Source organism: Vitis riparia, chromosome 1 (genome assembly GCF_004353265.1).
Source record: "Vitis riparia cultivar Riparia Gloire de Montpellier isolate 1030 chromosome 1, EGFV_Vit.rip_1.0, whole genome shotgun sequence".
Taxonomy (NCBI): Eukaryota; Viridiplantae; Streptophyta; class Magnoliopsida; order Vitales; family Vitaceae; genus Vitis; species Vitis riparia.
In genome coordinates this window covers 1,260,525-1,288,424 of record NC_048431.1, presented here as the reverse complement: position 1 = coordinate 1,288,424, position 27,900 = coordinate 1,260,525, and the positions used below count along the sequence as shown (strand labels likewise).

Genomic DNA, 27,900 nt, shown 5'->3' with positions numbered 1-27,900 from the left:
ATTAAATGGATAATGTTGTTTTTTTTATGTGAAAAAAAAAAAAAGATTTGAAGTTAATAAATTATTTTATATATTTTTTAAAATTTATTTATTTTGAATTTTTTTATTAAAATTAAATAATTTTAAAATATATAAATTTTAAATTAATTTTAATTTTATTTAATTACTTTTTTTTTCCTATAATAACTAATAAAAGATAGCCTAAATGCATTGATAATGTTGCTTAGATATAAATAATTTAAAATATATATTTTGTAATATTGTTATTCATTTTATAATTACTTACTTTCACTTCATAAAATGAGTGGATTTAAGTGCACAATCGTGTTATTAGTATATCAAAATATTAGAAAATTTGTGTTTGGAAAGTATTCTTAAAAATAAATTTTTAATCTAAAAAACACTTTTAATTGAAAATAATATTTTAATATTTGATTTTGAACATATTTTTAAAAATAAACTTGAAATGGTTTTAGATTTTTTTAGAATATGTCAAAAACATAAAAAATATTTTAAATTTTTTACATATATATATAATGCATTCTAAAAATAAATAAAATTTTATTTTTTAATTAAATTTATATTTTTTAAAACATCAATTAGGATTTGTTTGTTGATTGTTTTCGAAAATAGTTTTAAAAAATAATTTTTAAAAATCGGTTTTTAATGTTTTATACAACAAAACTCTATTTAGAAATTATGTTTAATATTTTAAAATATTTTTTATGTGTAATATTTTATTTTTAATTATTTTATCCGTTCATATAATTATATTTTTTAAAAAATATGTGAAAATAATAAAAATAAAATTTTAAAATATTATATAAAAATAATTTTTTATTTTTTATTTTTTAAAATAAGAAACAGGTTTACACCGTCAAAAAGTATTTCTCGAAGTGAAAACTCTTGTCATAAAAATTAGCAAACAGGCTTAGTATTAAAAATTGTTTTAGAAAACGTTATCACCAAGTCAAGTGGGTCGTGGGGTAGACTTCCCCTTTGGCAGCATAACTTAATTGGTATATTTTTTGGAAAATGTATCATTGATTAATTAATTGGTTAAGATGTCCTTCTCACATATATATTTTTTATTTTTTAATATTTATTTTTGTTCTTGTCTTCATGTCAGTTGAGACTTGAGACTGAATTTTTGTTAAGCATCAAACTTAGTGAAAAATGCAGGCATGGTCAAACTATTCTTACCCACCTAACTTCCAAATTTTTCATTAATTAGTCATTAATTAAATTTTATAATATGATTTTAAATTAAGTAATAATTTGTTTTTTAAAATAAATACTTAGATTTTTATTTTATTTTAGAAATAATGTGACTCCATTGAAAGGACTAACATCATGAGTTGTCTAATCAAATGGAAAATTGATACAAAAAGAATATTTGATATGGTATATGATTGAAATCATTCAATCAAGTCCAAATCTTTCAAAGGTCATTCTAAAATCTGAAAAAATGTCAGCATTTTTATTTATTTTTTTTTTTTTTTTTCATCATATTTGAAAACCAACCCTTAATAGTCAAATTTCAAGTTGAATTAAAGAAGGAAATTTTTTTAAAGTTTTTTCTTTTTAAAAAAATATTAAGAATATTTTAGAGTTTTTTTTATATTATATATAAATTTAAATTATATTTATAAAAATAAATTTTTATTTTTAAATTTTTTAAAATAATTTTTTACCTTAAAAATTATTTTTTAAAACTTTAACTCATTTAATGAAAAAATCACCTCTATCAATATTAAAATTACATTGAATTCCCGTAAAGTACCAAAAAATTAAAAATAAATATTAAAATAAATAATTTTCTTATATTTGATTTTACAATGAGAAGAATTAAATAAATAAATAATTTTGATTTAATATTTTAAAATAATTATTTAATTTTTAATTTTTCCTTTTTTCTATTTTCCATCCCTTATATATCTTTTTTTATTATTATTTCGAACCATAGTGTAAAATCAATAAAAAAAAATCTAATATATCATAATAATTTTGAAATAAAAAAAAAATCATGGAAATGGAGAGGATGGGCATGATGGGAATTAAAGAGAGGAATGATTAGGGCAAGTGGTTTAAGCAGAATGGTACCGGTATGTCTGAGGTGTATGTCAGACTACACAAATTATTTGACTGGAGACGACGCGGAATTGACAGTCTCGATCTTAGCAATTCTACTTTTCTGGGTCCCACCCATCACCTAAACTCTCATTCGCTCGTATTTTAATATTTTGTGTACCTGCGCCACACCCAAGTCGCCGTCACCTCCTTTCCGTTGACAACATCTTCATTTACACTTACAAGACATCAACCTTTTTGAATTGTTTATTACTATTTCTTTTATATCAATTTTATAAATGTTTCAATTTTAAAATCAATTTTTCTATGTCAAGATTTTTTTTAAGGCGGCGTTGGTGGCCAATAAGACAATGATTTTAAAACGATGTGGGACTAATTTTAATAAAAAAAAATTTCCCTTTCATTTTTCTTTCTATTTAGTTTATTAAAATATTAATAAATAGCATGCAGTGTTTTTTTTTCCCTTATCACTTTTCTAGGAAAAGTTTATATTATTTTTATGTTGAATGTCATTTTATGAATGGGTTTAAAAGTGATTTTACCAGGCATTTTGAAGTTAAAAAGTATTGTTTTATTATAAAAATAAATATTTATAAAAAATTATTTATAATATTTTTTAAAAGGACACTTAATAATTGATTTTAAAAAAAACATTTCAACTAGAAAGTAAAAACACTTCTTATAAGTAAATAGTATTTTTATTGAAAGTATTTATAAAATATTTTTAAAAAAAGCATTATAAATAATTTTTTGATTTTTAAAATTATTGTCAAAAGATATTCTTAATTTACACTTTCAGAATATAAATATATATAATGTAAATCAATGAGACCATTCATTGGACGATTTTATCCTTGAAGTTATTTTTAGTCCAAATATGGAAGTGGGGAGTCAAAGGGTGGTTGAAGATAACGCAGAGGGATCGCGAGGAGGGAGGAAAGCACATGGGGTGGGGTTGGGATTTGTGTCAGAGACGTGGTTGGTTGGTTGGTTGATCAGCATCGGCTTCACAGAGACATTCACTGGGAGACAATGAAATCAAGAGTCAATATTACTTTTTTTTTAACATGAGGGAAAAAAGAAAAGAAAGATACGGTCTGACGGTAAAAAGATTGAAAGAGAAGTATCAGCGTCCATTTATAAGAGTGGTTATTGTCCAACCTCATTCTTCAACTCCACTCCAAATGACTACCTTACAAACTGCACGCCCATGTGTGGAATGCGGAATGCGGAATGCCTTCTCCACGATAAGGATTCAGGCGTGCCCATTGCCACCTGACCTTCTTTCTTTGTCCACACGTTTCTCACTTTCATCTTCCATCTTTTTCCCCTTTTTCTTCGTTTCATTTTGAGACTAGGAAATACGAAGTATAATGAATAACATTTTCTCACAAATTACCCCAAGTTTTGAATTAGTGGGTTGTTTCTATTTAAACTTTAAAACACATTTACTAGAATAAGACCTAGTTATATATTTATAATATTATAATTTATCTCTATCTATCTATCTATATATATATATATATATATATATATATATATATATATATATATATATATATATATATGGGTGGAGCTAAGAAACTGAGTGAAGGATATTATCGGGGACATTAATTGTTTCAAACTATTCATGTAGTCGGGTGATAAGATAACTAATTTCTTGAAAAATTAAAAATCATGGGATCAATTTTCACTACTCATAATTTTTTTTTATTAAAATTTCAATGAGGTATTTAACTCGATATGAAATAGACAAACGTTTATCATGAAACCCAACAAATTCTCAAATTGGAATAAGGGATGGATATTCATAATATTTTATATATATATTATTTATTTGTGTTCAATGGACATTCACGATTTAAAAATATGTCTATATAGTTATGATGAAGAGAAGTACATAAAATAAAATGAAAATATAAAATAACTAGCATATTAGATATATATATATATAAATCATTAAAAGTATTTTGAAAAAAAAATGGTACAACTGTTCTCACACTCACGTATTCCGAGGAGAGTTGAGCATAGTTTTCACGGGCTAATGGGCTTTTAGCTTCGGCCCTTTTCTATTTCATCTAGCTTTGAAGTTTGAAGAGAAAAAAAAAAAGTTTGGACCCACTACAATTGCCTACTAATCCATGTGCCTTTTTGGCTTTACTTTAAGTTGTGTAGGTGGCATCCAAATTGGACTTTGGGAAAGTTGGATATATGCTTATATGCTTTTCAATTTCGATTTGGGGAAAGTTTTGTTGGTTTTAACTTGTAGAATCTTTATTTTTTTATTTTTTTTTAAATATAGTTTACCAAATCCATATTTATCATACTCTCAATTAGGAAATTAAAAATATTTAATAAAATATGAGTTATTAAATAAAAATATAAACATATAAAATTAAGATTAAGATATAAGTTTATGAGATCTCGTATTTGGAAAAAAAATAGAAGTAATAAGATCTTAATTATATATATGACACGATATGGATGATAGTACCTTTCGGATAAGTATTAAAAAAATATTATTTGATGTGGCAATAAGGTGAAAAAAAATAAAATTGTACTATTAGAAGATTTCTTTGCAACATGTACATTGATAGATATAGAATGTAACAATTACGATACAGACACAAATATACAAGATTCAAGAATATGAGATAAAAGATTTTGGAGATACATTTTGTCCTCAAATGTTTTTATTATTAATAGTCTATTTGATTTTATTTCATTCAATGACATGTTTTAAAATTTAATTAAGAAATTGAGAGGAATAGTTATTTTGATTTATTTTTTAAAGCGGTTCATAAACAGACATTTATTTTACAAAATAGTTAGCAAATAAGACCTAAAATTTAATGTCATATAGAGAAAATTGTATTTATTTTTATAATATATATTGACATATATTTAAAACATGGGTGAATAATAATCTATACAAAATCAAAGATGATTAGATAAAATTTTGGTCTTGGATTGTGAAGTCATGTGAATGGGAGTATTCAACCTAAGAATCTAGTCTTGTTTTCTAAAACCACTCTAGTGCATAGAAATGCTAAATGGAGAACATGCTACATGTATACTCTATTATACAAATACACACAACCCATTGTTCTGAAACCTACAATATAAAAAACCATTGACAAATTCATGTTGGAATGGTCATTTTTTAAACTTGGGTTAGCACTTTGTTCTGAATCCAATATACAAAAAAATAAAATAAATAAATAAAATTAAAAAAAATTGAAATTCATTGAATAGGGTAATTTTTTTTATAAAAAAAAATCTAGGTTAATTTTCCAAAATTTTAACACATCTTAACGTGTTCATGAACCTTGTCCTTGTTAAACTCAAAGCTTATCCATGAAACTATGAATGTAGAGTTCAAATAATTCATTTGGATTGGTTTATGAGAAATCAGAAAGTATTTTTTTTATGTTTGATTTATTTTATTGAAATAGTCTTTTACTTAAAATTTTTTAATATAATAATTAGAAAATATTTATTATCATAGAATTATTTTTTTATTATATAAGAAGTTATTTTATACTTATTCAAATTTTTAGGAAATTTTATTCACTGGTTAATACTATCGAATTTAGTTTGTAATTATATGAAGCACTTTTAAAGCATGTTTGATAATGTTTTTACTTAAAGTATTTTTCTTAAAAATATTTTATTTAAAAGTGTTTTTAAGAGAATTACATATTAAATATTTATTCAACAAACACTATAAGTAGTTTTTTAGATTTTTAAAAGTGTTTATTGAATTTTACCAAACACCTAATTTTTTTAAAAAATATTTAAAAAAAAATTCATAAAATCACTATCAAATGAATTCTTAATTTAAAAAGTTATTTTTGAAAAAAATTTAAATGTTTGATAAAATTTATAAAATACTTTTAAAATTTTGGAAAATCATGAAAAATTATTAATAGTGTTTTTTTTATAGAAATACTTGATAGATGTTTGACTGATAATGTGTTTGATAATGATTCTGAAAAATGTTTTTATTCATTTTAATATTTAAATTTTTTTATTTTTCAAGTATTAGAAATATCAAAAACATTTTTTAAAATCACTGTCAAACCCACGCAAGAAATTCTCCATTTCTTGCAGCAGAAACACCAAGAAACGCACTCTAAATTAACAAAATTTTTGAAGGTCCTTTATCTATGTTTAAAATGCAACGAAGTTGTTTGTATCAAAAAATCAAAGTAATGGCACGGAAGATATTTCAATGTTGGCCTACCTTTCCCCCTTACGTGGCCCATTGACAATTTGCATACTACAGCCCAAACTAAGACAGTTCTTCATCTGGGCCCACGTGGGAGCCCAAAGCCACTATGGGCGAGTGAGAGATGAGAATATGAAAAAACGCGAGTACGGCTTTCCACTCCCGTGCCCTAACCTTCGAAATTCAGAAATCAAACTTCCGTACTCGCCCCAAAACCCACTCTGCTTCACACGATCTTCGTTCACTGATGATGATGAAGTCTCTTTCATTTCGTGTAAAATCTCTAAACCTCTCAAACTTATTGATTTTCAATTTAATTTTAATTTTTTTCTTTTTATGTGTGGATAAATATATATATATTTTTTCAGTGTGTGTGTTTGAGTTCACAGAACCTTGAAATTCTAAAATCTTTTGGCCTTTTATCTTATGCTAATGAGTCTTCAGCATTCTCAGATTTTCTGGGTTGGTTTCGTAGTATGTGTTTTTGTTTTGGTGATGGGTCAAGTTTTGTTTATATATTTTATTTTTGAAAAAAATGAGTATTTTGCAATTCTAGTTATTTGAGGATATTAGAGTTGGATTGGAGGAAATGGAACACAAATTTTGATTCAATTTTGTTGTATTCACTCAATGTAAAATTTGGGACTTCAGGAGATTGCTGGCTTAAATTTTAAATATTTTTTCCCTTTTTTTCTTTTTTTTTATTTTTCAATTTTTGGAAACCATATTTGTTATATAATTTATTTATTTATTTATTTATTTGTAATTTTCTGCTGATTATGCTGCAGAAGGATGAAAAGTTAAAATCTGCTTTGTTTTCCTGAAATGATATGTTCTGTTTAGCTAATTCAACTTTTTCTGGTTGGGGATTGGAGAGGTCTGCATTGAACAAACCAAAGTAAAGTGTTTGAAATATGAAACCCAGGATTTATGTTGTTTGTACATGGGATAGATTTGGTTATAAACACTAGTTCATCTGGGAACCGAGACCTGGTGTGATCCTGAACCCAGATTTTTAATGAAAGGCTAAAGCTAAAATTTATGGACTTTTCATTGGAATCCCTTTTTGAACACCTTTGTGGTTGAGGAAAGATATATTGGGATTTTCACAAATTAAGAAACTTAATAGAAACTTTGTGGGTGCACGTAACTTTCTTTCTTTATTGCTGGAATATTTACTAAAGAATTTTTAGTGGTATTCTTGGCGTTTAGTGTGCCTACTTAGTGGGTGGTGTGTGATCCAATGAATGGGTAGTGGCAGTACTTTTAAGGATTGTGTGAGGAGCACAGCCTTTGCTTTCTGGAAAACTGTTGTTGGTGGATTTTCCATTAAAGCTGATATTAGAACTATATGATGATAGATGTTTGATCATGCCATGATGATTAGGTGTATCAGAGGCGCAGTAAGAGACTTTTGGAGATATGCCCTCTTGTGAGGATATTTTGGATTTGTTGTCTGAATTGGGAATGGAGTTTAGTGGGAAGAACCAATCAGGAAGCTGATTTTTTATATTTAGCTAAAAGTGGAGCTTCCTCCCTTGAAATTTCTACAGGTCCTTAATCCTCTTGGCACTGCAGGTTTGGATGTTTTAGGCATTTTGGTTCTTTTTGGTTGTTTGTTTCTTCTTCTTCATTTTTCTTTTTTACTTTGTTGTGTTTGCCTCTTATAAGGATTCATCATCCTTCCTTTTCTAGCATTTCTTTTGCTCGTAATAAATTCTTGGTTTCTTACAGGAAACATTTTCAATTTTAGTCAATCAGAGATACATTGATGCATTTGAAATTGGGATTTATGGTTGTAACCCTTTTTCAATTCTTTAAGCTTGAACTATTTGTGGTATAATTATGTTGCATGCTGTGAGGATTTCCAAGCACAAAGGGAAGCAAGGGCAGAAGTTGCTCACTTTTCCACCCTTATTTTCTATTCTGTGATTAGTATGTTGTTATGTAATAAGAATTTTCATTATGGATATTCTTGAGAAATTGTTGATTGTCATTTTCATTTACTTCATATGTTACAAATAAGCTTTTTTTTTTAATTGCATTTGATGTTTGTTTTTATTTTTGTTGTTCAATATGTGTAAACCAGAAAAGCTAACATACTGGAGTTTCTGGAATGATTTGAGGTTATTTCTTAATTCAATTTTAGCAAGTGCCCATTTCATTCACTTTTCAGGTACATTTGTAAAAAAGAAAGAAAAAGAAAAAGAAAAAGAAAAGAAAAGAATCTCTTTGGAATATTATTGTTCTCTCAATGGGAATAGATCTTGAACAGCCATCAGGAGAACATCAAAAGATAGACAATAGACCAAATGTGAATATTAATATGGTGGATGCTGGAGAAGAAGTGCAAGGTAGAAATGAAGTAACCATGAATCCTCCTAAGGGAAACAATAAAGAAAATACAGGCCCAAATGTGAGTCGAAGGGTATTGGATGGTAGACAGAAAGCACATGCTGGAGATGGAGTGGATGCGAATTTTTCTAAAAATTTAGAACCCCATGATGGCATGGAATTTGATTCGAAGGAGGAAGCTTTTTCATTCTATAAAGAATATGCCAAGTCTGTGGGATTTGCCACCATAATAAAAGCCAGCCGTCGATCAAGAATATCTGGGAAATTCATTGATGCAAAATTTGTATGTACTAGATATGGAAATAAGCGAGAATCTAGTACAGCTGAAACAACACAACCCATTTCAAGTACAGATGGTACCACAAGTATTCCGGTCAAGAGAAAACGAGGTAGAATTAATCGGTCTTGGTCAAAAACAGATTGCAAGGCTTGTATGCATGTTAAGAGAAGGCAAGATGGAAGATGGATTATACGCAGTTTCATAAAGGAGCATAACCATGAAATTTTTCCAGACCAAGCCTATTATTTTCGAGGTCATAGGAATATAAATCTAGGCAATACTAATGTCGATGCCTTGCATGCTATCCGGGCTAGGACAAAAAAGATGTATGTAACAATGTCCAGACAGGCTGGTGGGTATAAGAAAGTTGAGAATCAAAAGGGCAGCACCATAAATCAATTTGATAGTGGACAGCATTTGGCTTTAGAGGAGGGAGATGCACAAGTAATGCTCGACCATTTCATGTATATGCAAGATGAGAATCCTAACTTTTTCTATGCAATAGATTTGAATGAAGATCAACGTTTGAGAAATGTTTTTTGGGTTGATGCCAGAGGTAGGCTTGATTATGGAAATTTCAGTGATGTAGTTTTCTTCGATACTACATATATCAAGAACGAATATAAATTGCCTTTTGCACCTTTTATCGGGGTGAACCATCACTTTCAGTTCGTGTTGCTTGGATGTGCTTTAATTGCAGATGAGACTAAATCAACACTTGTTTGGTTGATGCAGTCATGGCTTCGAGCAATGGGTGGACAGGCTCCAAGAGTGATACTTACTGACCAAGACAAAGCCTTGAAAGAAGCTATTGCAGAGGTCTTTCCAGATTCTCGTCACTGTTTTTGCTTGTGGCATATATTAAGCAAGATTCCTGAAAAGCTCAGTTGTGTGGTGAGGCAACATGAAACTTTTATGAGCAAATTTAACAAGTGTGTTTTTAAGTCTTGGACAGATGAGCAGTTTGAAAAGAGATGGCGGAAAATGGTTGACAGATTTGACCTAAGAAATGACATATGGTTTCAATCATTGTATGAAGATCGTGAGCAATGGGTGCCTACATTCATGCAAGACTTGTTTTTGGCTGGAATGTCTACAACTCAACGGTCGGAAAGTGTAAACTGTTTCTTCGACAAGTACGTACAAAGAAAAACTACATTGAAGGAGTTTGTGGAAAACTACAAAACAATTCTACAGGAGAAGTATGAAGAGGAAGCAAAAGCAGATTTTGAGACTTGGCATAAACAACCAGGATTGAAATCTCCTTCACCATTCGGGAAACAAATGGCAACATTGTACACACATGCAATATTCAAGAAATTCCAAGTTGAGGTTTTGGGAGTAGTTGCTTGTCATCCCAAAAAAGAAAGTGAAGATGGAGCAACCATTACATTTAGGGTTCAAGATTTTGAAGAGAATCAAGATTTCATTGTGTTGTGGAATGAAACAAAGTTAGATATTTCTTGTTTATGCCGTTCATTTGAATACAATGGTTTTCTTTGTAGACATGTGATGATTGTTCTACAAATGTCTGGGGTGCATAACATCCCATCTCACTATATATTGAAACGTTGGACGAAGGATGCAAAGAGTAGACAAACCACAAGACAAGGGTCAGATGCGGTTGAGTCTAGGGTGCAACGATACAATGATCTATGCCGACGGGCTTTTAAATTGGGTGATGAAGGGTCTTTATCTCAAGAGACTTACAAAATTGCATTCAATGCACTGGAAGAAGCCTTGAGAAAGTGTGAGAGTATAAATAACTCAATTCAGAGTGCAGTGGAGCCCAACTCACTGATCACTCATGGTTTTCATGACTTTGAAGAGGTGAACCAAGGTAATGGTTCAGCCAAAGCTAACAAAAAGAACAGTATGTCCAAAAAAAGAAAGGTTAGTAACGTTAGTTGAGTTTCTATGATTATCTTGCTTATGTTCCTGTTTTTTCTAATGAGTTACAATAGATGGTAATTTATTTTAGTTGGCCTTTTTAAAAATATGTTTTAGGTAAATCCAGAGCAAGAGATAATAACCATTGGCATGCAGGACAGCTGGCAGCAAATGGTTCGTTACTTCATTTTCTTTGTCTTAATGTGGATTTGATACCATATTAATGAAAACAAGGGTATAGTTTAATGTGGGTTCCATACTTTTATAGGGACACTCAAATTTACGAGCACCAACCCTTGATTGTTCTTATGAAACACAAGAGGGCATGCAAGGGATGGTATGAATGTTTTAACCATGATCAAGTTGTATTGAGCAGGAGATTCATGTTGTGCCTAGCTTGTTCTAGTGTCATTTGAAAGAACAACTTTCTTAAAGTGTAGTTTAATACTTGTTGTAGGAACAACTAAACTCAAGAGCTTCAACTCTTGATGGCTATTTTGGCACTCAACAAATTATGCAAGGAATGGTATGTGATATTTTAAATTTGCCCATAATATAATGAGCAAGGATTTACAGTTATACATTTTCATTAACAAAATCTAAATTGCTTTCTGGTTCTTCTTGCTGCAGGGACAATTAAACTCAATGGCTGCAACACGTGATGATTATTATAGCCAACAGAGCATGCAGGGACTGGTAATGCATGTCAAATTTTAGTTGCACTGTTTTTGCTTAATGTTTGCTTTTATAATCAATTCTAGTGTCAAATTGGGCTTGTAGGGACAATTGAACTCAATTGCACCTATGCATGATGCTCACTACGTTTCTCAACAAAGGCTGCATGGGCTGGTAATTTATATTTTCATGTGTTTGCAATAAATCTGGTTTTGTATACTGTAGTGATCCATAATGTTAAGAGGCTTTTTAATATATAAGGGAACTCTCCCTTGGGCATTTTTATCCTATAGATGTCTCTTTATACCTGAATGAATATTATTGCCTTTTTCTTGTTCTTCACCCATGGGGATTATATTGTTTTGTTTTGTTTTTTTAATATTCTTATACTAGTAGTAGCATTGTTATTATATTCTTATGTTTTTGTCGTGTAGTTAGATGATATGTTATTTCATGTTTGTAGGGGCAGTTACATTTCAGACCACAAACTATACAGAGTTGTTTTGACATCCAGGACAGTTTGCAAGACATGGTATTTGAATGGGTTTCTCAGTATTGCTTAGCCTTTGCTTTCATAGATTTCTCAAAGTGGTCATGCTTGTTGCAGGACCAGTCCAATATGGGACCTGTGCAGATGCATGGCATGGCATCAAAACATTTGCATGCGAAACACCCAACTCGTTAGCTGCTGATCTAGCACTGATCTTATGGAGGTGGTTTGTATTCTACTTGAGCTTTATTTCTGTCATACTAACCTCTGAGAAGAAAATCATTTTTGGTTGGCTTAAGGCATTAAACAAGCCGATACCTGAGTTCCATTTGTTGACATCCAGTGGGCTATTTGTAACAAAATTTAGTGCTGAAAACTTAATTCTCATAAGTTTTGTAATAATTTTACCAATCCCTGAAATTTCTGTTCCTTGTAAGATTAAGCTGTAGCATGCTAACCTATTGTTGAGTACCAAATGCTCTGCGTCCAGTTTCGTGGAATGAGCTATAGGTCATTTCTTCAACTAAAATAAAAGTTTTTCTTTTACTACCCCGGTGCCACATAAGCCACCATTAAAAAAAAAAAAACTTAGTTAGAATCACAGGAGGAAGCTGCAGCTTCTTAGCAAAAACCAGAGTTTGTATTTTTAATGGGAAGCCACATCTTTAGCGCGCGGTTTCATCTTAACAAAACACAGAGTTTGTATTCTGATGGGAAGCTGAAAAGGGGCTGTTGTGAAGAGTATTTTGTAAAATCGCCTATAGCTTATAATGTTTCTATCAAACAGGCCATTTTGACCTTCAACTTGATTGTTCTTTCTATCTAAAATGTCAAATTATGGGAATTTCTATAAGCCTAATGGCAAGCAACCCTTCTTGCAACTTGAGGTTTTCCATGCTGCAGATTCAGCATTGAAGCTTTTCATCACAGTTTTGGGGAAAACTGGTGATCTGATAATTTGATTTGCAGATTGGATAGCAGGGTAGCACATTAAGTGATTGGTGTTTATGGATGCCCTTTTGATTTTCCTTGTTTTTTTTGCTGTCTGTGGCAATTCCTTTGAAAAGAACATGAGCCACCGGGGTGTTCTCTGTCTTTCAATTGCCACGGTCCTGCTTTATGGTTTTCTTCTGTAAATGATCAAAGCACAAATCTTTACAAGGAATACCATTTCATTATAATCTTTGGACTTGGATTAACTGAAAAACACACTGTTCTTACAGGTGAACACAGGACTGAGCATCTGGTGTACAAAGTAAAACCAATTCAGAAGCATGAATTCTTCTGGTGCAGGCAGGAGTGGGCCTTATACTGCAAGATGCATCATCTCAGTGTCAAAGATGGACTGCTACAGTCAATCTATTCTGGGGTTGGTGTGCAGCGGAAACATGAACAGCAGTACAGACACTGATAAGGGTTTCTTTTGTTCCGACAATAGCTCATCTGTTCTGTAAATGATGTATTTTCGGGTTTGCAGTTACCTTTGGTGCAAGCCCATGCTTACTCCGTTGAAATTAGTTCTTGCCTTCCTTCTGCAGATTGTAGTTAAGTTACTAGCTTTAGAGATTTTGTCAATGTTGTTATGGTTGTGGATATGGGGTCTGGGTAGGTTTTGTTAAAACTCTGGCTATGATTCATAGCAATGCAGTTGGTTTTGTTCCCATTTTTCTGGGCATTATGACTTAGAAGCCACATAGAAATTGAATCGGAGTCAGTTGCAATTTCCTAGTTTGATCTCCTTCAAGGTCTCAATTTCTTTCTATATTCGCCTTCCACTAACTTGTTCTTCCAATCTTTTAAGTTTTCACTTGGGATAGTTGCGTCTATGTCTATTTCCAGATTGTTCTTAAAAATAGTTTTCTGTTTTAAAACAATTTCTTTCTAAGATGTTTTCAAAAATTGAAAATTTTGTTTCAGAATTTAATTTTAATTTTATTCTTCGTGAAAGCATTGTCGGATGATGCATTGCTTTTGGTGTTTTTAGAAAATGAAATTGTCTCAAAGTTTATGTGAAAAAATTATTTTATTTTAAGAATTAATCTTAAAAAAAAAACTGTTTTCACTCTAAAAAAATATACAATATTAGAGTCTGATTTTAAAACAGTTTTTTGTTTTAAATTTTTTTTAATATTGCTTGATTGTTATTTTTAGAAAATAAAATAAAATATAAAATAATTTTTAGTGAATAAGTAAGAATTATTTTTATTTGTTTTTTAAAATAAAAAGAAAATATACATTTATTTGGTCATATTTTTAAAAATTATTTTTAAATTAAAGAATAAAAAATAATTTTTAAAAACAAGTTCAAAAAACATGCCCTTAATTATCACTTAATATATATTAGAAATATCCGGGTTTCATTTCTATTGAAATCAATTATGGAAAAATATTTAGAAAATATCCACATTTCCATTTATATTGAAATCAAATATAGAATGAAAAATAATTTTACAAATTTGAAATCAAACGCTCTTGCCGAGTGTTTGTTTGACGAGAAAGAGAGTATAGAAAGCAAAAAATATATAAATTTAACAAAAACAAACCTAGGCAGAGATACTACAGCGGCTCAGGCAAGAGATGTTGGGTTTAGCCACCACCGCTACCGCTACCACCGCCACCGCAGCTCCGACCACCGCCGCGAAGAATCGCGTTCTCTGCAGCTCAGGAAGACTTCAGCGGGTAATGCATTCACAGCGGTTTTAGTGTTTCTTTTAATATATACCGTGTTTTTATGTTTCAAAGACTCGACTTTATTTTTGCGTGCGAACGCTTTTTCTCCAACTCTAGGGTTTTGTTCAGTGGTTTCAGCGTTCTTCGGTCACGTGCTATCGCATTACCTCTCCATCGCTGCGGTCTAATTTCTGCGCAGTCAAGGCTATGGCGGAGGCGGACACCATTTCGATTCTGAAGGCTCAGTCTCAGTCCACTGCTTCGGGTGCTCTTTTTGTTTATTTTTTATGTTTTCTTTTTGGTCATGATTCTGAAGATGTTGAGCGGATGTTGTTTACAATTGTTTTTCAGGCAACAAGCAAGCTTTGATTTCGTTGTCCGACAAAAAGGATCTAGCTTTCCTTGGAAATGGCCTCCAAAGTTTAGGGTAACTTCTCCCCTGTTCTTGGTGAAAATAACAGCAATATAAACTGTGAATAGTTTGAATTCTGACAAGGGAATAGAGTGAGAACAAATCAAAGAATTTCCAAGAATTCCTCAATTCAAACGAAGAGTAATATAAGTTTATTTATTTTCTTTTCATATATCACTGGATTTTAGCATTTTTCTTTTAAATGACTGTGTCTGTTCCTTTTATATAATGGTGTTGGCTTTTTGATGTGTATATATTTTTTTCAGTTCCCGTTAGTCTGTAAGAAAATTATATGTAGTTTGGGAATTTGGAATGAATGTAATAGGAAGCTATTTAAAGGGGTGGAGCCATCTGAGATCAAGTTGAAACACATTCTTCTAAAGTTTTTGTTTTCTTGGCTTAGAGATTGTCACTGGGAGGGGAGGTTTTCCGTCCTTGGTTTCATTGATAGATTGAGGTTTAGGGTTGCTGTGGTAGCCTTGTTTTCAGGCGTCTTTCATTTATTTTTTAATGAGGATCTTGACTGGTATTTATGTAGCGCGCCTGCACACACACACACTATATATATATATATATATATATATATATATATATATATATATATATAATATACAAAGTCTGTAAATCCTTGTTACATGGGTTTAGTGTTGATCATTTAGTACGCTACTAAACTTGTTCTCTTTGTGTTTCCAATTTCATTACAAAACCTTGTCCTCTTCAAGGTTGCAATTTTAATTCTGCATGTGATGGCCTCTTTTATACCTTGTAGATATACAATTGTTTCAACTGGAGGAACAGCATCAGCTTTGGAAAATGCAGGGGTCTCTGTAACTAAAGTGGAACAGCTTACCTGTTTTCCAGAAATGGTTAGTTGGTTCTTATCTTGTCCTTTCTAGCCTTGATTTTGTTCTTTCTAGCCTGTATCACTTTGCAATTGTTCAATTAGAATCCTTATGCACATGTTAGTTTTTTTCTTTTTCTTTTTTGTTTCCGTGCAAGTATGCATGGCTGTGTTTCCATGTAACACCTACCAAGACAAGTGCAAACTTCATGGTCTTTGTTGATTATAAAATTCCTTGAGCAACTTTCCCTGAATTATAATTTTTTTTATTTAAAAAAGGACAAATCTGCAATCAACCTTAACTAAAAGTGTGGGTATTGCGTTTAAAATTTCACGAAAGACAAGATCCAAAATTTCCCTTACTATTAGTAATAAATAGGGCATTTTTCTGATCATGGATTGTCTGTAAGTGAGATGAACTAAACTATAACTTCAAATTGATAGATAATGACTCGTGTAATTTTAATAATCTATTATAAGCTTGTACTGTTGTCCATTAGATTCCTTGGATTGAAAATAGTCTTCTGTTGTTTAATATTTAATTTTGCTTCCATCTTTTGCAAAGCAATGACTATTTAGTAGGACTGATGCATAAACCAGTAGAAACTCTGAAATAACTGATACTAAACAGTGCAACTACAAGCATTCTGATTTTGTTCATCAAGTATTATGAAATCCTCTTTCACCTCTTGCGAGTGACACATGGCTTTTAAGTTTTGAAAATATTTTTTTAGTTATTTTACAGCTTGATGGCCGTGTGAAAACTTTACATCCAAACATACATGGGGGTATTCTTGCTAGAAGAGACCAAAAGCTTCACATGGAAGCTCTTAATGAGCATGGAATTGGTGAGTTCTGTTATCAACTCCTTAATTAATTGTCCTTGCTAGATTGTAGGGTATTTGAACAAATGCATATTTGTCGAGCAGCTGGATTCTCTAAAAAATTTTGTTACATCATTATATTTTTGTTTGTTTAAGCATGGTAGATATTTGCTATTACTAAAATGGTTTCCCAATAGGTACTTTTGACGTGGTGGTGGTGAACTTGTATCCGTTTTATGATAAAGTTTCTTCTGGAGGAATTGAATTTGAAGATGGAATTGAGAACATTGATATTGGTGGCCCAGCCATGATCAGAGCAGCTGCAAAGGTTGTTTCTTTTGATGGAAAGAATTTTTTCTATTAGTCATGCTTTTTAATTTTTAGATTGACACTAAGGTAGGAACTGTTTTTTGTATTAGTCTTATTGGTACCATAATGGGTTCCTCCTTATCTTGGCAGGTGCTTGTGGGTACTTTTAGCGATGAATCCAAAAAGAATAGAGCTCAGTTATCTATATTTTAAATGTCCAATGAAATAATCTTTTTCACAACCAAGTTGATTGTAAGGTGAAGATAATTCAACATGTTGGTTTTGAGGCTAATGTCACTATTCCCAGCCTGCTATTTGGCACCCATACAACTTTAGCTTCTTAAATTGCGAAATCAACTTGATCCTATCCAACTCTAGACACAGTTGTTAATTCAAAATATCATTTTTTAAAAATCTGAAGCATCCAAAGCCTAGTAAGAATGTCTAAATAATAGGCATTTCATTCTCTTTACTTCCTGTAAACTTGTAAGTTACAGATGCATGGTGAAGTGGCTTTTTATACATGGTTTTGATTCATGGAGATGCTTCCCTAATCATGCAGGAGCCTAGAAAATATGTGACATACTGTAGTTCCTATTTCAAGGGTTCAAGAGTTGGTAATTCCTGTGTACATGGTTGCACCTCCTCTGGTCCTCTCTTTGTCCAATTTAACTTCTTTATCTATAAAAAGGGATTTAAGGGCTGGCAAAGTAAAAGGTCAAGGAAAATTAGGAACACCTAATGCAATCTAGGAATTACATTTTTGTAGTGCATCATTATTTCATATGTTAAAGACGGTTTTTAATTTTTCTTTTATCAGTTTTAGATTTTGACTGACACTTGCGTATGAAACAGAATCACAAGGATGTTTTGGTTGTTGTTGATTCACAAGATTATTCCGCACTCCTAGAATTTCTCCAAGGGAACCAGGATGACCAACTGTTCCGAAGAAAGCTTGCTTGGAAGGCTTTCCAACATGTTGCTTCTTATGATTCTGCAGTTTCAGAGTGGCTGTGGAAGCAGACTGTAGGAGGTACTTCTTTGCTCCATATATTTCTAGCTATTTTCAATAAGGTTTTTGTCAACCACATGGGAATTGAATAACCCATTTTTGTTTCTAGGTAACATTTTTTTTAATGTGGAACTGACCTTGGCACCTCCTCATTCTGATGCCAATTTTTCACAGAGAGTTGTACTCAGTGTCACCAAATTGATTTATTTTTCATCTTCAGAGAAAGAGGTCACTATTTGCATCTTAAACTATCCTGGGTTTGCTTCAAAGAAGCATCAAGAGAAAAGAACTAGAATTTTTCTTTGAATTTTTAAATATATACAATGTTAAGTTCAAATTTTTATGAAATAGGATAATGGTAGTTATATTTAATGTGCTTGCCCATTGTGCTTATTATGATGTGGTACATACATTTATGGGTATCATTCTTTGTTTTTTGTTTGAAGACAAATTTCCTCCCAGTCTGACAGTTCCTCTCTCACTCAAAAGTTCTCTTCGTTATGGTGAAAACCCTCATCAAAAGGCTGCATTTTATGTTGACAAGAGTCTTTCTGAGGTTAATGCTGGTGGTATTGCTACTGCCATTCAACACCATGGAAAGGTAAGATAATTAAATACTATGGTCTTCATATTATCTATTGAGCTCTGTATTACTTCTCTATGTGCAGTCTGAGCTTACACCCTGGGACTTGGGTTGTGCTCCCTTTGGCTCTTTTCTATGAATTTCCTCTGTATCTATAAAAAGGCGATCTTCATAATGTCAATTATTTGTTACGCCTGAGATCCATGATAATTGACAGTACATTGTATGACAAGTTCTATGTGATTTATGGAGTTTGTTTCATTCTAGGGTTTTATGTTCAAGAAAGAGATCCTTCTCTAATATCTACATGTACCTATTAGATTCCAAAATTGAGGAAATGCAGTTTATAAATTGAACGTTTCAATAGGGGGCTGGGTTTGTCAATTTACTTTAGTTGTATTGTTAGTATAAACTCTTTAAGATCATAACTTATTTATCCTTTTTTTCCCTACAGGATAAGCAGTGATTGAATTCTTGGAATGCATTTAGTTAGAATACATGTATTCTTGTAACTTAGCTATTGCAGTCTGGGTTCACATTGATATTTTTGGAATCTTTGCAAATCACAACTCTGTTTTTTTCTTCTATTAAAGCATTTCGCAAGAAATATTTAGTGGGAGCTAAAATTTTGGCACCCATGATGAATTAGAGCCCTTCGATGGTTATTTCTATTGTATTTTGATTTTAATGCAGATGTGAACAATTGTTATACCCTTACATGTTCCCTTTTTTCGTGCAGGAGATGTCATATAATAACTATTTAGATGCTGATGCAGCTTGGAACTGTGTGTCAGAATTTAAGAACCCTACATGTGTAATAGTAAAGCATACAAATCCCTGTGGAGTAGCTTCACGTGATGACATCCTTGAAGCTTATAGATTAGCTGTGAAAGCAGATCCAGTGAGCGCATTTGGTGGTATTGTAGCCTTCAACATAGAAGTTGATGAGGTGAGCCATTAAGTTTTTGTTCTTTGGGTCTACTCTGAAATTACATTTTTGTGGGTTGTGTTCTTTCTGGCATGAGCATCTTCAGTTGTCAAGGTGCCAATTTGATTGCGCCAGATGAAGGTACTGCTACTGCCTGTCATTTCACCTACAGCAGGGATAATCCATTGTATTCCTGCTTTCAATGAAAAGACATGAAGTGCTGGTCTGTACCCGAATGTGAGGCAATGTGATTGTTGACCTGAAGAACTAGAGAAACTATTACCGTGAAGGGGATTTCTTTTGAACTTGTTCCGACTTCTGAGAGCCTGTTTTTCTGTATTTTTAGGCACTTGCAAAAGAAATCCGTGAGTTTAGGAGTCCAACTGATGGTGAAACACGGATGTTTTATGAGATTGTGGTTGCACCCAAGTATTCACAAAAGGGACTTGACATCCTCCGTGGAAAATCAAAAACTTTAAGAATTTTGGAAGCAGGCAAGAATGAGAAAGGAAAGCTTTCACTTCGACAAGTTGGTGGGGGTTGGTTAGCGCAGGATTCAGATGATTTAACCCCAGAAGATATCCCATTCAAATTAGTTTCTGAGAAGGCTCCTCCGGAAAGTGAGCTTCGCGATGCTGAGTTTGCATGGTTGTGTGTCAAGCATGTCAAGAGCAATGCCATTGTAATAGCAAAGGTTCGCATTCTTCTGATTCATTATTGTAAAATGTTTTGCTTAGCAGGACAGGCAACCAGAAAAACATCTGATCCTTGCAATTGTTTGGACAGAATAACTGCATGTTAGGCATGGGGAGTGGGCAGCCAAACCGCCGGGAGAGTTTGAGAATTGCAGTGAGGAAAGCTGGGGATGAGGTCAAAGGAGCTGCTTTGGCCAGTGATGCTTTCTTCCCATTTGGTAAATACTCCTTTTTTTTCAAGTCACCCTATGTTATGCTTATTAAGATGGATCACAATTAAAGAGATCATTAAAATATGAAGATAATAAATAAAAAATGAATTAATATAGGGCTGTATATTGAAACACAAGAATGCACTTGCACCACTAGAATGGTGTTTAGACGATAGTCACTCACTGTTAACTGGGTTCTTGATCAAAATGTTGATTTGGGCCTTTGTATCCTACCTCTCCTCTTGACATGGATGCTGCTCGTTTTTTTATCAACAGCTTGGAAAGATGCGGTGGAAGAAGCATGCGAGAGTGGGATTGGTATCATTGCAGAGCCTGGAGGGAGCATCAGAGATGGTGATGCCATAGACTGCTGTAACAAATACGGGGTATCACTTCTTTTCACCAATGTGAGGCACTTCAGGCATTGAGGATGAGGTTCTTCTGTGTTGCACCCGTCCTTACTCCATTACAGCTTTCTTCAAAGTTTTGGTGTTTAAAAGGAGGATGATGCCATTCCCTCCATCCCAACTGTGGAAGGATGAAATATAAGATATAAATGTTGTGCAATCCATCTTAATTGTATTGTTAGTCTAGGAGGCAAGTGCTGTACCTTATGTATTTGGTTATCTCAATTCTGTGCTTGATGGATTTAGGTAATGCACGCATTGCTCAGAGATGTGAAAAGGCAAGTCTTGATAATAATTGTCCCTACCTTGGTTTTTTCTTGCAAGGAGACAAAGCCATTACAATAAAATTTCTTTCCTGGAACTATCTTAAGTGAAATGCCGTCGTCACCCTTCACAATGTGAAGGGAAATGGGTATGTAATTTGATTATGTTCTTTTTTATTTTTTACAGATTAAAATGTGAAAGGATAAAAATACCATTATCCACATCTCCACCTTCACCCACTGAAATCTTAACCCTGTCCACCTTGTCTGTCTTTTCTTTTCTTTCTTCCTTTCTCAGTCAAGGGCCTTCTATTGAGCTACAGTTTCAAAGGGTTGGTGAGTGGTTAAAGAAGGTTGAACGATTGGCCCATTGTTTGTTTTGGCGCATCTAAAGAGAGCATGATCGATCAAATTCTTAATGGTAAGTGCATTCATGTGAGAAGGCTTTGTTTTATTTTTAGAATCATTATTCAAAACCCTTTACAAAAAACATTGTTCTAAAAAATATAAAGGAAATCTGAACGCTGTCTGATCAAGAATTCAACCTCAGGTTCAATAAATCAAATGGCCATCAATACCCATAGAAATCTAGAAACAGGAGCAAATTGCTTTTATGATTAGAAGTAAATCCCAGACTTCTGAGCCTTACCAAGGAAAAAGAAATTCGAAACCCTAATTTAACGGGAAATCTTTCAAAATTATGAGGATTGGATATTTGGCAAGGAAAAATTAGGTCTAAGTTTGGTTCTACTCTCAGTGGCATTTGTTGCATTGGAGAACTGGTGTCTACTGTCTAATATATTTCCTTTTTATTCTGCAAGATCAACTACATAGAATCCAGGAAAGACAGCCATGCCACAGACAAGCCACTTCAAATACTTTCTCGTAGATTAAGAAAAGCCGCCTTAGCCAGCAAGTCTGAGAATGGAGACTACGATATGGGTGGAACACCAAAGGTGATTGGGATATAGGCAAGCTGCAGGAACCAACAGTTGGTACAAAGGTGTATCGTCTCCCAGCAACAAAAACCAATTCTAAGGAATCCCATAGTCCTAGTAACTTGCAACTTTCAGGAGGCAATAGTAACAGACATTCAAAACCACCCACATGGAAGACGATTACCAGGAGGAGTATGGGTTCCAGACCTAAGTTAGGATCAACCCACCAAGAATAAGAGGCATGACAGCATCTATTCCATCAGCTTAAGTGAGTGAATAGTGAGGCATTGTAGCAGGCGCTTGGAGCATGGGAAACATGAACAAGAAATTTGGAAGCAGGGACACCACAGGTAGGGAGGGAATTCCAAAGGTTAGGGCAGCGCCTTGATTCAAATACATGTAACACAACACAGGATGTTGGCTATGCCATTTTTGGATTGCACAAGAGAAGTAATGAACAAAAATGAATGGATTGAATCTGAAGCAGCGAATATGTATATAAAGCTGTTAAAAATGGATCAAAACAAAGATTGAATCTCATTTTTAGAAAACTAGCTCCCAATCTCTTAAAAAAAACTGTCTATGGCAGTGAAAATTAACAAACCTAAAACCACGAAAAAAAAAAGGGCCTAGACAAGAATTCAAAGCACCACAGAGCCACATTCAGGTAGATGAAACATTCCTTTCGGGATTCACTCTGGTATAGAATGTGTAAACTTCTGTCAAAGAATCAAACTAAATGACTTCATCTGATATTTCAATGGAAATCATTCATGGTAATTGACAGTCATTATGCCCATCTGAATCCACTCTATGCAAATAAAGGAGACACAAATTCTTCCACCATTACCAAGCACATCTCATGACAAACAACAAGGTGTCTACCAGGTGATCTTCACCAAATGAAAATGTCAAAACTATATTATTCCAAATACAACTAAAAAAATTCCACTTCTCACGTCATTATCATATATCCTTCAGGAAAATGAAAAAGAAAATAATGGAAAGCTCTGGTAATGAGTGTTGTGCCGCAGAAACTAGGTGAAGTGGAGCATTTTGAATAAAGAGTTGCAGCGTTCTGAGCTAAGAGATGAACGCAATAACAAAAATCCGGGAACTTCAAAGAGAAAAACGAATTACCCATTCATTCCAGAACGACTTTGGCACCCAAAGCCTTCAATTTTTCCACAAGTTGCTCACCCTCTTCCTTGGACACTCCAGCCTTCAGTACAGACGGCGTCTTCTCCACTAAATCCTTGGCTTCTTTGAGACCCAAATCAGTAAAACTTCTAACCTCCTTAATTATCTTGATCTTCGAAGCAGCCTCATATGATTCCAGCTTCAGTTCGAACACAGTCTTCTCCGGCTTCTTCTCCTCTTTGGCCGCCGACGCCGCCGCCTTCATTCCCCCGACTGAAACAGCAGCCGCCGCCCCAGGTTTCATGATCGCAACAACTGGGGGTTCCTTCATGCCCAGCTTCTTCCTTAGAATCGAGGAGAACTCAGCCACTTCGACGAGCGTGAGCCCGGCGATTTCGTCAACGAGCCTGAAGACTCTGGCGGTGGGTGGGCTCCGGTGCTGGGTGGGGTCGAAGTTTGCAGGGTCGTAATCGGCTGGAAGCCTTCTTTGGTCGATTTCTACTTCTTTTTCGGACTCATCGTCGACCTTGTTGGCAGCGGCCTGGCTCAGTTTTCTCGAGAAAATCGCTGAGTTTCTACAGAAAGTGGAGAGAAAATGGTGCCTTGATGATCTCGTAATCAAGCTCATTTTCAAATGAAATTGATTTCATTCAGATGCAAATTTCACCCTACAACATACCCATCTTTTTGTTTATTGGTTTTTCGAATCAAATTAGTGGGTTTGAAGAAAATTGTAGCGGGATTGAGACTGCACCTTGAAATTGGTAGACGATGAAGATCCCAGAAGAGCCCTAGAGGGAAAAGGGCTAATGGGCTTCAGTTCCGGCCTCAGGCCCATATCAGCCCAATAATTTTACACCTTGGACTTCAACTTGGCCCAATGTGATTACATTCCTCTGTACAAACTGTCACACAATAATTTCACTTCCGTTTTCTTTTTCCCCCAAACAGAGGAAAGAGATGGAAACGGGTTTTGTAGCAGTGGAGAAGATAGGGGGCAGATCAACGGTGACAAGATGCTTCTCAAAGTATCCCCTGAAATTCATAATACCCAGAAAGGTTACCTCTCAATTCATCTCAACCGTCCCTTATTAATCTTGATTATCATCAGTCCATCATCATGATGATTGGTTTTGATTTGTGTGCAGGTGGGTTCCTCCATAACTGATGCTGTTTGGATTTACAGCCTCACCTATGGTGGTGGCATAGTCTCTGTATGTTCCTTCATTTCTCAATTCCTCTTTCCCTTTATCAGTCTGTGAATTGTAATTTTGGCTAATATTTTTTTATTAATGTCATATTGGGTGTAGGGAGATTCCATTTCATGTGGATTTACCATAGGAGATGGTTGTACCACAGTCTTGACAACCCAAGCTTCCACTAAGGTGTTTTTTTTTTTTTTTTTTGGGTTGGGTTAATGGGTTATTGATTGCATTTGAATTCTTGGTTATGGAACATTGGCCGCTGTTTGGTGGATGAGAAAACTCGGGAAAAGAAAATAAAATATAAAAATTTCTATTAGGGTTAGTTGAGTGGAGCTGTTTATGTTTAGGGTTCAAACAAAGGAAATCTGAAATGGACAAATTTATTTTCTTTCCTTCTCCTGCATTTTCTGAATGACCATATGGGCTATTTCTTAGTTTGTGCTCTTTGTAGAAATTGGGCTCTTATTTCTGTAACTTCATTTTAGTGTAGGTATACAAGTCTGTAGGATCAAAATGCTCAGAACAAGTCTTGGAGGTAATAGTCTTTCCAGGCTAAATAGCTAAAAAAAGACGAACAAATCATTGTTTTCTGCTATTGTTAGTAGTAACAGCGGCTAATTGATGCCGTGCAGTAGGCAAGAATTGGAAGCAATGCCCTTTTGGCCGTCATTCCGGATCCAGTGACATGTTTTTCCACTGCAAGATACTCTCAGAAGCAGGTCTTCAGAGTGTTCTCTGATTCATGCCTGGTTATTGTTGATTGGATTACCAGTGGACGCCATGCAACCGGAGAAAAGTGGGATTTTGAACTTTACAAGAGCTCCAACCACATTTTCCTTGATGATCAGCCTTTGTTTCTTGATACGGTAATATTATTGTCTCTGATGCTTTTTAAATTTCTCTGGACATGGAATATGCTAATGCTTATTAACAGCTTGGCCAGTGAAAGTGATATGACAGCAATTTGGAAGTTCTTCATCAATCATTTTCATTTGTTTTCCATTTTAATGGAAATTTACAACTGAAATTATGATCACCTTTGATGTAGACCATGACTTCATTATCAAAACTGCTGAATATGATCTCATATATGGCTTAGACTGGTGGTAACTTGTCATTCTGTTTAACGAGAAGATAACAGAGTGTCATTCCAATTGTCGACTTGCAGGTTGCAGAATTACATATTATAAACTCCATATCTTCATAATTCACTCAATTTGAATCTTTTTTTACCAACTCTATGCATGTCTTTTCGAGTCTTCAGCTCATATTAGTCCATTTCTGATGGAAATCCTAACAGTTTGTTCATATCCCATTACACCATTCTTTCAGATTTGAAAGATTCCTTTTCTGAATTCTGTATGAAGATACTTTATTTGTCGTTTTAGACACAAGGGAATGCAAGTTTGAGCTTTGTTCATATGGACATTATACTGCATCATCTCATCCCTTCTTGTAAAATGGTTTTACTTTCTCATGAAGGTATTGCTGGAGCAAGGAAGCGTCTCTTCTATTGCTGAACGCATGAAGGATTACCAAGTAATTGCAATGCTCGTACTCTTAGGGTCAGTTCTTCATTGTGGATTTCAACTTGTTCCGACCTTACTCATCTTGTATTAATGATTCTGCACTTTACATGTTTCTTTGATTTGGATAAATCACTTATTGTTAATGGTCACCTGGATGTAGGCCAACGTTGAAACACATCCAGAACCAAGTTCAAGAAGATGTTAAGAGGATGATGTCTGAGCAATTACGCTTTCCTTCTACTGCCACAGGACGCCACAGAAGTTCTGATCACCGCTTGCTAAAACCTACTTTTATTGCTTCTTGCAGTCCTTTTGGTCCTAAGGTATTTTTATCTGATGTCTCTACCATAATCTAAAAATGATTTACTCATGAGAAATTTCAGTGAGAACTTCGCTTCACTTTTTTTGCTTGATGGATATCAAGATCTAATTGCAGGTTTACTTTCATGTTTGATGCATTCTGGGTAGATGATGATCATAGTATCTTTCATGGCTGTGTCTGCAGGGAATAGGAATAGTTGTGCGAATAGCTGCTATGACAACTGAATCGGTTTACAGTTTCCTTCGGCATCAGTTGGCTGGCATGGAACCGCTGCTTGGAGTACCGCCTTATGGTTGAACATTCATGGAGGATTTGTTTTCTGGGGAAAGAAGTTTCCGCCATGGCTGATCCCTGGATCTATTGTGAGTACACTTTCATCTCCTTATTCTTCAATGGATTTATACTGTAAAAAACTTTGGAATTGATCACACTCTTCCAAATAAATGATGTTTGATTGTCATGCCATTTAGTGTAGTAGTAGTTTCCCATAAGGCCAGAGATAACCTTTGATTTTCGTGGTCTCATAAAGTGCATATTAAAAAAAGACCTCTTAGATTTGATCACACTCTTCGTAGCCTCGGATACCCCGATGGGTACCATGCAGTCTATTATTATTGAAGACGAGGATGCCGATATCCAACAAAAATATAACCTCTTATATTTGTTGATGGACCACTAGAATTTCATTCTCTATAATTTTAATTGATTCTTGAACAATCATTTTTATTTTTTTATTTTTTTAACATTGGCACTGTTTGGACAGTTTTCTAACTTAAATATATTTGTCAAACTTCTGGTAGAAAAAATTTAAAATTGTTTTCTAAAACAAATTATAAGCGTTTTTAGCTATTTGTGTATAATATTATAAATAACAATTGGAAATATGGAGAATATTTTTAAAATGTCTATGCATAGTATTTTCATAAAGAATAAGTTAAAAAAACTATTTTTCATATTTGAGTTCAATAACCTATTCCTCTTGTATCTCATATGGGAATGGCATTTTCAATTAGAGTACTACTGAGAAAAACATGTGTTAATCAATTACACATCTTAATCAGTATCACTCTCAATTAGGCTCTTTGTGAATTGACTCACTTTAACGGCGGTTTATTGCCATTGCCAGGTTCCTTTCAAGATTCAGGCGTTCTGTTTCAATGGTAAGTTATAAAGCTAAAAGTATCGAATTTGGAGTTTGGGTGTTTCTGTTTTGAAATCTTTATCATGTCTGGATTTGGAGTAATTTTATAATTTGGTGTTCTCTTGTCGGCTTGATTTCCATTCATACAAAGCCCATTTAAACATTTGGGCTATCTTCAGTTGGGCTCGGGCCAGCTTATCTTTGACCTAGCCCAATTTCAACTTCGGGCCTTGAAATCAGCCAGAACATAAAGCGGAGGCTTAATGCGAGTGTCTGATCCCTCACTGACGATACAAAATAACTTTAAATTAAACTTTTTCTTACATACATTTTGTAATTAATCAAACAATTCCTACCCTAACTTTTTCTTTCTCATTCCTTACGAGAGGTTACAGAAAACCGTGTTTGATAAATATTATATACTAAAAAAATTATTTTGAAAAACAGGAAAAGTACA

At 33.5% G+C, this 27,900-nt stretch overlaps 4 protein-coding genes across 11 annotated transcripts; 3 read left to right on the top strand and 1 right to left on the bottom strand.

Moving 5' to 3' along the window:
* Positions 1–6,473: 6,473 nt before the first annotated feature.
* Positions 6,474–13,740, top strand: LOC117915795 (protein FAR-RED IMPAIRED RESPONSE 1-like). 5 transcript variants are annotated; one of them, XM_034831501.1, is made up of 10 exons: positions 6,474–6,596; positions 8,499–10,850; positions 10,965–11,021; positions 11,116–11,184; positions 11,305–11,373; positions 11,478–11,543; positions 11,628–11,696; positions 11,986–12,054; positions 12,130–12,235; positions 13,236–13,740. In XM_034831501.1, the coding sequence occupies exons 2-9, from the start codon at positions 8,577–8,579 to the stop codon at positions 12,205–12,207; spliced, it is 2,751 nt and encodes a 916-aa protein (XP_034687392.1). In that variant the 5' UTR covers positions 6,474–6,596; positions 8,499–8,576; the 3' UTR covers positions 12,208–12,235; positions 13,236–13,740. The 5 variants fall into 5 exon arrangements, with proteins under 5 accessions (XP_034687392.1, XP_034687385.1, XP_034687399.1 ...); XM_034831494.1 differs by having other exon boundaries at positions 7,710–10,850; XM_034831508.1 differs by lacking the exon at positions 6,474–6,596 and having other exon boundaries at positions 7,081–10,850; positions 12,130–12,238.
* A 788-nt stretch (positions 13,741–14,528) lies between these two features.
* Positions 14,529–21,209, top strand: LOC117912695 (bifunctional purine biosynthesis protein PurH). 2 transcript variants are annotated; one of them, XM_034827380.1, is made up of 12 exons: positions 14,529–14,691; positions 14,800–14,947; positions 15,034–15,109; positions 15,864–15,960; positions 16,681–16,783; positions 16,957–17,087; positions 17,924–18,101; positions 18,527–18,681; positions 19,403–19,612; positions 19,938–20,285; positions 20,378–20,504; positions 20,775–21,209. In XM_034827380.1, the coding sequence occupies exons 1-12, from the start codon at positions 14,590–14,592 to the stop codon at positions 20,924–20,926; spliced, it is 1,827 nt and encodes a 608-aa protein (XP_034683271.1). In that variant the 5' UTR covers positions 14,529–14,589; the 3' UTR covers positions 20,927–21,209. The 2 variants fall into 2 exon arrangements, with proteins under 2 accessions (XP_034683271.1, XP_034683278.1); XM_034827387.1 differs by having other exon boundaries at positions 14,530–14,691; positions 14,812–14,947.
* A 320-nt stretch (positions 21,210–21,529) lies between these two features.
* LOC117912708 (urease accessory protein D) lies at positions 21,530–27,583 on the top strand. 3 transcript variants are annotated; one of them, XM_034827397.1, is made up of 10 exons: positions 21,530–21,589; positions 24,198–24,305; positions 24,395–24,460; positions 24,557–24,631; positions 24,942–24,986; positions 25,087–25,317; positions 25,934–26,016; positions 26,141–26,303; positions 26,486–26,664; positions 27,429–27,583. In XM_034827397.1, exons 1-9 carry the CDS (start codon positions 21,587–21,589, stop codon positions 26,597–26,599), a joined length of 888 nt encoding a protein of 295 aa, XP_034683288.1. In that variant the 5' UTR covers positions 21,530–21,586; the 3' UTR covers positions 26,600–26,664; positions 27,429–27,583. The 3 variants fall into 3 exon arrangements, with proteins under 3 accessions (XP_034683288.1, XP_034683294.1, XP_034683304.1); XM_034827403.1 differs by lacking the exon at positions 24,557–24,631; XM_034827413.1 differs by lacking the exon at positions 21,530–21,589 and having other exon boundaries at positions 24,060–24,305.
* On the bottom strand, positions 22,834–24,082 carry LOC117912727 (50S ribosomal protein L7/L12). The gene has a single exon (XM_034827420.1). The coding sequence runs from the start codon at positions 23,872–23,874 to the stop codon at positions 23,251–23,253; it is 624 nt and encodes a 207-aa protein (XP_034683311.1). The 5' UTR covers positions 23,875–24,082; the 3' UTR covers positions 22,834–23,250.
* Positions 27,584–27,900: the final 317 nt, after the last annotated feature.